Source organism: Microcaecilia unicolor, chromosome 6, assembly GCF_901765095.1.
Source record: "Microcaecilia unicolor chromosome 6, aMicUni1.1, whole genome shotgun sequence".
Classification (NCBI taxonomy): Eukaryota; Metazoa; Chordata; class Amphibia; order Gymnophiona; family Siphonopidae; genus Microcaecilia; species Microcaecilia unicolor.
In genome coordinates this window covers 136,585,416-136,597,515 of record NC_044036.1, presented here as the reverse complement: position 1 = coordinate 136,597,515, position 12,100 = coordinate 136,585,416, and the positions used below count along the sequence as shown (strand labels likewise).

At 45.5% G+C, this 12,100-nt stretch overlaps 1 protein-coding gene across 1 annotated transcript in view; it reads right to left on the bottom strand.

Moving 5' to 3' along the window:
- The window catches only part of MCM2 (minichromosome maintenance complex component 2), a 39,424-nt gene extending 27,744 nt beyond the window's left edge, over positions 1-11,680 (bottom strand). Inside the window, 7 exon segments of the mRNA XM_030207218.1 lie at positions 8-215; positions 1,322-1,541; positions 3,028-3,291; positions 3,504-3,521; positions 3,524-3,672; positions 6,617-6,804; positions 11,603-11,680. Of these exon segments, the coding sequence (XP_030063078.1) occupies positions 8-215; positions 1,322-1,541; positions 3,028-3,291; positions 3,504-3,521; positions 3,524-3,672; positions 6,617-6,804; positions 11,603-11,608 (1,053 nt within the window). The 5' untranslated portion in view covers positions 11,609-11,680.
- Positions 11,681-12,100: the final 420 nt, after the last annotated feature.

Sequence of the window (12,100 nt, the reverse complement as noted above, 5' to 3'; positions counted from 1 at the left end):
ATCTTACCTCCTCCATGTTTATTTCAAAGGGTCCCAGGGACTGACACTCCGGACACGAGCCCGGCTTCACCTCTTGGTTTTGGGACTGGAAGAAGGGGCCCAGGACAAAGTTACACTTGTTGCAGTTATACTTCACCATGCTGAGCTGAGGCAGGACCCCCGTGCAGCTGGTCACCACCCCGCCAGTGCGGATCAACTGATTCAAGTGAAGCTGCCTGAGAAGAGTAAAATGGTGTGAGCGGTTACCACATTCCAAGACAGGGCTGACGAGGTGAGGGGAGGGAAGATTCCCCAGGCTCAGCCTCCAATGGGGTGGGGGGGGGGGAGCCCCACGCTGGGGTGTCTCTCTCTCTCTCCCTCCTGCTGCTGACAGGACCCAGATGATTGCATCCCAACAGGAGAGAGAGAAAACTCTGGTGCCAGGCCCCCCCTTGGAGGCTGGGGAGGAGCAGACACAGCAGGGCTTCAGGCCAGGGCCTCTAGTTTGGCTGGCGGGGGTCTCCCCTCCAGCAGAAGAGGTCTTCCTTCAGCACTGCTCTTCACTCTGTGCCGCACTGTCTCCCCTGAGCATGCGCAACGCGAGTGAAAAAGCAGCCAGCCACAGGGGCAGGGCAGGCAATGCGGCAGAGTGAAGAGAGCAACTGAAGGTCGCTTGAATTTGTGTAACTATCTTATCGTTTTGCTTTGACTGCAGCTGCTCCTGCCCTAGGCAACTGCCTAGTCTTGACCAACGGTTGGGTCCAGCCTCGTTTTGGAGTTCTCATCTCAGATCCATTGCAAATCCACAAATGCTTAGTTTAGCTATGGTACAAACCCTAGAAACCTCAAACCCCCAGGATCCAACATAAAACCCAAAGTCCTTCAAAACAGCATATAAATGGACTATTTTGGACTCTCTTACCTTTACCCTTTTTCCCTTGATACCCTGTTCTTTCTATCTACTCTGACCACCACAATCTATTGTATTTGTCTAACTACTGGACTGGCGATAGCCTTTTCGGTCTATTGGAAGCCACATTGAGCCTGGAAACATGTGGGAAAATGTGGGGTATAAATGTGATAAATAAATAAAACAAGTATTATAAAAAGCTGCAGCAGCTGCTGCTCATCAAAGTCCAGACCGTTGCTCAGCATTTCCAGCACCACCACATCCTGCCCCCACTACAGGCTTTCACAATTTGCTTTATCTTCTCGGAGCCCCCCCCCCCCAACCCCTTCCTAAATTTGCTTTATCTTCTCAGAGCCCCCACCCCTTCCTAACAGGTGATAATTCAAAAGCAATCTCTGGGCAGCTCTTTCTGCAGGCTCCTGGATCACTTACCTCAACGAACGCAGCTCTTCCACCAAGGGCAGATGGGAGATGCGGACATGGATCTCCCGAGCAATGCGGTCGTACTTCGGGTACATCACCAGGACGACCTCCTTGGCTGCTTCGTCGAAAATCTTCAGCATCTCTGCTGGAGCTTCTGGGAGGAAGTAGGCCAGGACGTGCTCACGGGCTGCAAGGTCCTCATAGTTTACCACCAAACTCTCTTTATTTTCTACGGGGACAACAGGCTCCGATTTAGCAGCGAACCAGAGCAGATCTCGTGTAACTAATTAACCCTTTAGTGTCCTATGTTCCCATCAATCTGTTCACATATGGCTTATTAGGGGAACATTGGACACTAAAGGGTTTTTAATGCTGTGAAAGCTCCAGCTTATATGTGGAAACAGGCCGAGGGTCCTGGTAAAATTCCACGAATAGGCTCCATTGGTCAGTTCGAGGTACACCCATGTGACAGGGAAATGGATTTGCCAACCCGAAAGTTCACTGCTCATTTTAAAGGACTAAGAGGCATATTTTCAAAGCACTTAGCCTTCCAAAGTTCCATAGGTTTCTATGGAACTTTGGAAGGCTAAGTGCTTTGAAAATATGCCTCTAAGTGTTTTCTTTGTACACATATGATTAGGGCAATTTAAAAAAAAAACAAAAAACACATTAGCATGGGTAAACAGCTATTTATGCATGTAAATGAGCTTGTAGAAAATTACTCGCCCACCCCACAGGTGAGCACATGCTGATGCTTCTTTGAGCGTTCACGTTTGTCAGATCTACTGTTTTGCGCCAATGGTGGCTGTGCTTTGCAAAGTTTGCTTAACTGTTAAGCTGGTCCTGCATTTTCTTTAGCAACATGGCTCCCATGGGCCAGCCAGCAAGAGAGACACTCTGTTGGAGCCTAACTTGTTAGTCTCACTCACACAAGGAGTGACTTGGGCTGCACATACTGCAGCAGGACATGTCTATCCACTCCAACCCTAGCTGAGATAATATTTAATCATCTCTCACCTCATGTGCAACTTTCTTTAAAATCAACCACCTTAATTTCTAACTCTACTTTTTTACTCATCTATATGTTACAACTTTACCTCACCCTTCATTATCAATTATAATGTTTTATTACATATTGTGTTGACATTGTAAGTAGTATACCGTGCCATACTTTGTATTGTTATTTGAATATTTTTACTGCTGTAATTGCCTATTGCTCATGTTTGATCTATTCTTACTGTTCACCGCCTTGAGTGAATTCCTTCAAAAAGGCGGTAAATAAAATCCTAATAAATAAATAAATAAAAATACCAGAGTGTCAGTCTCTGGGGACGTCAAGCAGTGCAGACCTGCACTGGTCTCATCGTACCAATGCCACTCTCCTTGGCCACAACGCAGCAGAGACCAATCCCAGACGACCGGCTGTCTGGCTGACTCTAGACATTCTCTAGCTTATTTATTTATTTATTTGCAGCATTTGTATCCCACATTTTCCCACCTATTTGCGGGCTCATTGTGGCTTACAATACGTTGTAAATGATGGAAGTACAATTATTACAGTACAATTATGGGTTACATTGTGATGAGTTATATAAGACAGAGTAAATTCAGGATAACATTAGGGGATAGAACAGTGGGATATAACAGTGGTGAGTTGAGAGGGGGACAAAACAAAAGTGGTGTCAAGCCTTGCGTCACCACCCCCCTGACCTTACCTTTACACATGTCACTGATCTTCTCTTTGAAAACATTGTGACCACGCTCGTCCACATGGGTCCGCAAGAAGTTCCGGAAACGGTGGTAGATCTCCAGCCGGGTGGCTGCCATGGACACCCACTCCCGCACCGTGTGCCCCTTCATGTCTTCCAGATTCTCAATGCTCTCTATCATATCCTCCTCTTCGTCAGCCAGACCCTCAGCTGCACGCTCTGCCATCCTCCGTTTCCGGGCTGGCCGGTCTTCATCTTCATCCTCGCTATCTGTGCGTCAAGACCCAAAATATTTAAGCCACTACAAGAAAAATACATCAGCCTACAGGTTCCTCTGGGCCAAAATGGCCTTCCCGACAGCTCCACCTCTCAGCTGTGCAGGAACCTTTACTCGGAGGTGGAAGTCGGGGGGGGGGGGGGGGGAGGGGGGATTCAGTCCCCAACTTCACCAAGGTACAATATAATTCTACACATATACATACCGTAAAGCAGCCCCTTCTCATTCGGCCCAGCTCATGGCCCATCTGCTGGTCCCTCTGCCTCATGGTGCGCTCGGCTGCTTCCCGCTGGCTGGCTGTTAGCTCTTCCACATCTTCGTCATCCAGGCCCTCAGCTTCATAAATATCCAGCTCTGGGATGGGACGGTAATCCCTAGACAGACGTAAGCACCCCATTACTACCAGCAGGGGCCCAAACACCCTTCATTAGCATTTAATTTGCCAGAACAAGTATTTTGATTCTCAGTAAGAAGGGTCAAATCAGTGCAATCACTTCTAATACAAACCACGTTGTCCACCGGAAACATTTTGCATCCAATTAATGAAAGACTCTTTTCACATCTAGGGAATATCATGAAATGTTTGTTTTTCTCAACACGAAGGAAAAGCACCGAGCCACACATTTTCATATTAAAGGGATCTTTTACTAAGGCACGCTTGCGTTTTTAGCGCAGGCTAAAAATAGGCACACACTAAATGTTAGAGACGCTCATAGGAGACAAAGTAACTGATCCACCAGTCAGGCCATGCTACAAACCACAGAGTATGACCATCACTAAACTTATCAGTCCTTATCCAAAAAGGTCTGTGTATCTGCCTGCTTTAGACCCCCCTCACCACCCCTCTATGTTGCAGGATATGCCATAGCCCATCAAAAAAGTACTGGCAATCTCCCATCTGCAATGTCATGTATCCCACCGCCTCCCACAATCAGTGGTTCAAACCGGGTAACAAACATTAAATTAAAATTATAAAAATTAAAATAAAAACCAGGTATGGAAAACAGGTGTGAGGATGTTATAATGCCATTGTATTGCTCCATGGTGTGACCGCACCTTGAGTACTGTGTTCAATTCTGGTCGCCACATCTCAAGAAAGATATAGTAGAATTGGAAAAGGTGCAGCGAAGGGCGACTAAAATGATAGCGGGGATGGGACGACTTCCCTATGAAGAAAGACTAAGGAGGCTAGGGCTTTTCAGCTTTGAGAAGAGATGGCTGAGGGGAGACATGATAGAGGTATATAAAATAATGAGTGGAGTGGAGTGGATGTGAAGCGTCTGTTCATGCTTTCCAAAAATACTAGGACTAGGGGGCACACGATGAAACTACAATGTAGTAAATTTAAAACAAATCAGAGAAAATGTTTCTTCACCCAATGCATAATTAACCTCTGGAATTCGTTGCCGGAGAACGTGGTGAAGGCGGTTAGCTTAGCAGAGTTTAAAAAGGGGTTAGACGGTTTCCTAAAGAACAAGTCCATAAACCGCTACTAAATGGACTTGGGAAAAATCCACAATTCCAGGAATAACATGTATAGAATGTTTGTACGTTTGGGAAGCTTGCCAGGTGCCCTTGGCCTGGATTGGCCGCTGTCGTGGACAGGATGCTGGGCTCCATGGACCCTTGGTCTTTTCCCAGTGTGGCACTACTTATGTATTATATATGTACTTTTTTTGTCTTAAGATTCTTAAAAAAATGAAAATAACTAAAAGAACTTCGAAGTTCAATAGGAAGATTAAGCCAACACTGAGGAGCCACATAGCAAAAAGACATTTCTAATTTTTTCTTATATTTTACACCTAAAAAAAGATGACAACAACAATTGCAATGGATCCCTAACTTGGAATGAGCCCCAAGCATGAGGGAAAGAACATCAATTTTAAAAGGTAGTCAGGGAACGAACTTTTTAAATAAAACTCTACAATCGATAGGAAGCCAATGCTGAGATTTCAAAGCAGCAGTAGAAATATCACATCTCAAGTCCTAAAATAAGTTTAGCTGCCGTGTTCTGCAATAATTGTAACCTAGGCTAACTTTACAGACATAGAAGCATACAACAAATTACAGGTAATCAAGATGGCTCAGGACACATGCTTGAACCAAAATAGCAAAGTGTGATTTATCAAAATATCGTTATCAATAGAAATCAAACAAAATAAAACATGGAAAAGAAAATAAGATGATACCTTTTTTATTGGACATAACTTAATACATTTCTTGATTAGCTTTCGAAGGTTGCCCTTCTTCCTCAGATCAGAAATAAGCAAATGTCAAAATATCGTCTAATAGGATGAAGCTGATGTAGTTTTATTCGAGTTAAATGATTTACTTGTGGTTCCAACGTAAAGGACAAGTATAATTCCAAAGATCTTTGAGGTCAAATCAAGTTTCAAGAAAAGCTCTTTAGACACAGAGGGAATCTGGAATAAAATCTCCTCACAGTCAATGAAACAGTAACAAGTACAAAATGCAGGGCCGCCGGGGAGGGCAAAGTTCCCCCAGGGTCTGTCTGTCTCCTGCTCCTATCAGGAACCAGTCCCAGCACACTGGGGTAGATGAGAGACAGACCACAGAGCCGGGCCCATCTTGGAGGCTGGGGAGGGAGCAGACACACATGGTGTAAGGGGCTTGGGTGCCCAGGACAGCGCATCTGCTCCTCCCCAGCATCCAAGGGGGGCCCCGGCGCTGGGATCTGGTAGAAACCCGAGAGTGAGTGAGGGGCAGCATCGTTCTGGGTTGGGCCCAGCGGCTGCATCTCTAGTTGGGGGGGGGGGGGCTGGTGGCTGCGTCCCAAGTGGGAGGGGGGACTGGCAGAGACTGCTCTGTCCCGGCTCCAGCTCTCGGTGGCCCTGAAAACAGTTTACGTTTATTAAAAATATTTTATATACTGCCTTACTTTTCCAAATGTAGGCAGTTCACAGTGCTAAAAATTGATAACGTCACCCCTTCCCCACCCAACCCCCATTGCCTTAGAAACTGGATCGAGTTCTGAGATTTTCGATGTTTGTGATTTGAGTTTCTTTTTCCTGTTTTGCCAGTTTTTTTTCTTCAGTACAATTTCTTTTGTAGTTTTAAAGACACTGAATGGGGGCAGTTCCCCATCCTACAAACTGTGGCCCAGACCCCATGCAGCCCCTGAAGGAGAGCCCTGTAAATGATATTTAAATGTCTGCAGATATTTAATGCTGTCCTTTGAGCACTTATGGATTTTTTTAAAGAGACCAACAGCAATGTGTGATTACAGTACTAAGTGGTATGATAAGATGTGGCGACACATTTCCTTACTATATTCAAGGAGATACATTCATTCCATACCGTTCCATTCCATCCCCAATCAGTTCCTCGCCATCCTCCTCTTCGTCTGGGAGACCCCCTCCATCTAGAAGACCTTCAGACTCATCCTCGAAGGGTGGAAGGTCACGCCCCGGGCTGGAGGTCAGGGCATCCCCACGCCGAGAGCCACGACTGGGGCTTGTGGCCACGTTGAAGGACTCTGATGAATCCTAGTGTGAAGCAAAAGCATCATGTTAACAAAAGCAAAAAACACTCTGCAATCCACCTAAAAGTAATAGGACATCAACAACTACAGCTGTACATGACTGGTTAGTTTCACAGAAGACTAGTCATTGTGACAGGTTTTAACAGCTTCTCTGCATTCTCACACCAAAGCCCAACCATAACAGTGATGTGCCATGTCAGCCATTCCACATGTGATCACTACAATTCCGCTAGAGATCTAGGTGTTATTGTAGACCATAAGCCAGGGCTTTTTTTGAGGGGGTACTTGGGGTATTGAGTACCGGCAGTGGCGTACCAAGGGGGGGAGCGGTGGGGGCGGTCCGCCCTGGGTGCACGCCGCTGGCGGGTGCCACGGCGCGTGCCTGTGGGCTCCGTCTTCGCGAACTTCGCTCGTTCGCTGCAGCTCCCTCTGCCCCGGAACAGGAAGTAACCTGTTCTGGGGCAGAGGGAGCTGCAGCGAACAAGCGAAGTTTGCGAAGTCGGAGCCCACAGGCGCGCGCCGTGGCACCCCCCCCAAGCGGCATGCACCCGGGGGGGTGTCATTTTGCCGGGGAGGGGGGAAGGTGTCATTTCGCAGGCGGGGGGGGGGGGGGGCGCATCGGCGATCCGCCCCGGGTGCCATCCATGCTAGGAACACCACTGAGTACCGGCACCTTTTCCATTGTCTACTAAAACTGGCCCATGGTCCTTGAGTTTTAATGAAAGAGCTCTGACCCTACATACCAATTCTGCCTGGTTGCAGGGGGCCTGGCTATTGTGGGGTGGGTCCCTGAGTGATCACCCCACCCCTGAAGGGTGGCCTGGCATGAGTACCAGCACCTTTTTCTCTAGAAAAAAAATGCATTGTAGTAAGCTAAAACCTTCTGCCCAGTGTGCAAACAGGATGCTAGGAATTATTAGGAAAGGGATGGTAAACAAAACAAAGAATACTGTATATAATGCCTCTGTATCGTGACCTCACCTTTGAGTAATGTGTTCAGTTCTAGTCGCCGTATCTCAAAAAAGATACAGCGGAATTAGAAAAAGGTTCAAAGAAGAGCAACCAAAATGATAAATGGAACTGAACTCCTTTCCTATGAGGAAAGGCTAAAGAGGTTAGGGCTCTTCAGCTTGGAAAACAGATGGCTGAGGGGGGATACGATGTCTAACAAAATCCTAAGCAGTGTAGAACAGGTAAACTTTCAAAAAGAACAAAGACAAGGGGACACTCAATGAAATCACATGGAAATACTTTACAAACAAATAGGAGGAAATATTTTTTCACTCAAAGAATAGTTAAGTTGAGCTCTGGAACTTGTCGCCAGAGGATGCGGTAGCACTGGTTAGCATATCAGGATTTTAAAAAAAGGTTTGGCCAAGTTCTTGGAGGAAACGTCCATACTCTATTATTGAGGTAGACATGGGGGAAGCTATGGTAGCATGGAATCTTATTACTATTTGGGTTCTGCCAGGTACTTGTGACCTAGATTGGCCACTGTTGGGAAAACAGAATACTGGGCTAGATGGATCATTGGTCTGACCCAGCATGGCTACGTTATGATCAGAGCTGCAAATAACCCCAGGGGTTGTGTCACACAACACACACCAGAAATACAAAGGCCCACAGTGCCATTTCTCCTTCATCACCTTAACTGTAGAATTCCGTCTGCTGTAGCATGAAGGTCCCAAATTAGCATCTGGGAACAGCCGTCAACTAGGATTTTTCCTAATCAGTAAAAACATGGCAAGCTCTCTTTCGAAAAGCATACACATTTTATCACTACCATTTTGGGCACAGCTGATGGGATTTTTTTTTAGAAGCAAAGAAGACAACCTCTAACTCTTAAATACTGCAAAGCCCCAGCCCAAGACTCAGGAGTGGCAGGCTCTGTTGCTCTGTCACTCATGACAGTTCTGCTGACTTGAATTTATTACACTTGACAGCTGGCCATCCTGACCCAGAAACAGGTTATCACCATAGTCACATATTGGGCCCTATGAACTCTGGGAAGTGGATCTTATTATGATGATGGGATAAAATAGAGAAATACCTGTAAATAAGAGACACAGTCCTAAAAGAGGCGAGGCAGTTGATGTAGTGTACTTAAAAGATTTTCAGAAAGCATTTGACAAAGTCCGTCATGAGAATTAAAAACCCATGGGATAGGAGGCAACGTCCTTCTGTGGATTAGGCTATGTCATGCAAGGTTCCGCTTTAGGAGTTACGGACCGAGAAAGGGATCTGGGAGTCATCGTGGATAGGACGTTGAAATCTTCCGCTCAATGTGCTGCGGCGGCAGCTAAGAAGGCGAACAGAATGTTGAGTATTATTAGACAAGGGATGGAAAACAAAAATGAGGATGTTATAATGCTGTTATATCGCTCCATGGTGCGACCGCACCTGGAGTATTGTGTTCAGTTCTGGTCCCCTCATCTGAAAAAAGATATAAAGGAATTGGATAAGGTGCAGAGAAGGGGACAAAAATGATAAAAGGGATGGGACGACTACCTTATGAGGAGAGGTTAAGAAGGCTAGGACTCTTTAGCCTGGAGAAAATGCGGCTGAGGGGTGATATGATAGAGGTCTACAAAATAATGAGTGGGGTAGAGTGGACAGATGTGAAGCGTTTGTTTACGCTTTCTAACAATAATAGAATCAGGGGACACGAAATTAGAATGTGGTAGGTTTAAAACAAATTGGAGAAAGTTTTTCTTTAATCAGCGCGTGATTAGACTCTGGAACTCATTGCCGGAGAAGGTAGTGACAGCAGCTGGCCTTGCTGAGTTTAAAGGGGGTCTGGACAGATTCCTGAAGGAAAAGTCCATTGATCGTTATTAAATTTTGGGGTTTTGCCAGGTTCTTGGGGCATGGCTTGGCCGCTGTCGGAGACAGAGTGCTAGGCTTGATGGACCTTTGGTCTTTTCCCAGCGTGGCATTGCTTATGTACTTATGTAGGAACTGGTCATTGGTCAGAAAGCAAAGGCTAGGGTTAAATGGCTATTTTACTCAATGGAGGAGGGTGAATAGTGGAGTGCCCCAGGGATCTGTACTGGGACTGGTGCTATTTTAACATTTATAAATGATCTGGAAAACGGAACGACGAGCAAGGTGATTAAATTTGCAGTCAACACAAACCTATTCAAAGTTGGTAAAACACCATGTGGATTGTGAAAATGTTCGGGAAGACTGGGCATCCAAATAGCAGATGAAACTTAATGTGGACAAAGGCAAAGTGATGCACATTGGGAAGAACAAGCCAAATCATCGTTATTTGCTAGGTTCCACCCTAGGAGTCAGCACTCGAGAAAAAGATCTAGGTGTCGTAGACAATACGCTGAAATCTTCTGCCCAGTGTGTGATGGTGGTAGCAGCAAAAAAATAAAAACAAAAAAAAGCAGGAATTATTAGGAAGTGGATGAAAAATAAGACAAGGGCTAGAAAATAAGACAAGGAGTATTATTATGTCTCTGTATCGCTCCATGGTGCGACAACGCCTCGAATATTGTGTGCAATTCTGGTTGCTGTATCTATAAAAAGATATAGCAAAATTAGAAAAGGTTCAAAGAAAGGTGACCCAAATGATTAAGTGGATGGAACTCCCCTCATATGAGGAAAGGCTTAAGAGATTAGGACTCTTCAGCTTGGGAAAGACAGCAGAGGTGTGGGGGGAGGGGGTATAATAAGAAGGTCTGCCCACTATCATTGGGGAGGAATAATAAAATACTAGCATGCATTTGAATGCTACTTGCGGTCAGAGTCCACAAATGCGTTGTTTCACACGCTCAGGGGCTCTGATCATAAGATGGCAGCAAATGGCAGGTGCTAGTATAGCGATAATAGCCTCTACTACTTAACATTTCTAGAGCGCTACTAGGGTTACGCAGCGCTGTACAAATAAGGACAGTCCCTGCTCAGAAGAGCTTACAATCTAAAGGACGAAATGTCAAGTTGGGGTAGTTTAGATTTCCTGAGAAAAGGTGTAGTGATTAGGTGCCGAAGGCACGTTTGCTTCTGTTCGTTGGCCCGTAAGTGAGCACCGTTGCAAAGTCATTCTAGGGAATCCCTTGTACCTTCAGGTATGTAGACACTAACCAGGGAGGCTCCCTAACAGGAAAAAAAAACTCCAACAAACATAGTAACATAGTAGATGACGGCAGATAAAAACCTGTATGGTCCATCCAGTCAGCCCAACAAGATAAACTCGTATGTGCTAAGTTATATGATTACCTGACCTTGATTTGTATCTGCCATTTTCAGGGCACAGACCATAGAAGTTTGCCCGGTACTAGCCCCGCCTCCTAACCACCGGTGCTGCCACCCAATCTCTGCTAAGCTTCTGAGGATCCATTCCTTCAGCACCGAGAAATGTTTTTAATACGAACTTATCATTTAGTAAGGGTGTTTTTCTCCCCCATTACACTCCAGACTTTACCCATAGGAACCAGAGCACCCTTTTCAAAACAAAAACTCTATGAAAGACAGCGTCCATCCAAAACATACATTTATTCGTCTTTAAAGTAACCTGTAGTATCGACGTCAATTATATAACTGAAGGTTTCAGTACGTGTCTAATAAAAAGAGTAAAAAAAAAAAAAAAAAGGAGAGGAGGGGGGAGAACACACTTTTCCCTTAACCAGCACGCTCTAACCACTAGAAGAATTTCAGATCGTGGAGCACTTTCTCAGGAAATAGCGAACAGAAGAACAAGTCATGACTTCCCAATAACAGAGAGAATCCCAGGACCGGGAGTGGGGGGTGGGGGGAGTGGTAAGCTGCAGAGGCCACAGCTCAGGAGTACTTACAGCCATTCTCTGATCCCTCTCTCAAGTTAACATAGGAAAAAATTTTCGCGCGAAACTCCCACGTGACTTTACCAAACCCGCGAAACCTCCTGAATATTAAATTAGCAAGAGGCGGAGCTTCCGGACGTAGGTGGAATCTTTAGCCTTCTGCGGAAGATGAGGACTGACGATCCCGCCCTCCGTAAGCTAAACGTGGGAGGTGGATGCTTTTAGATCTTCAGAGTACTTTCCACTTCCTTATTCCGTTTTTATTTACAGTTTGTTTGAGGGACACCAGGTATCAAAGAACATACTCCTTGGTTTTTGTTATCTCCCTTTCTAAATACATAGTAACGTAGTAAATGACAACAGATAAAGACCTGTACGGTCCATTCAGTCTGCCCAACAAGATAAACTCATTTTACATGGTATGTGATACTTTATATGTATACCCAAGTTTGATTTGTACATGCCTTTCTCAGGGCACAGACCGTAAAAGTCTGCCCAGCACTGTTCTTG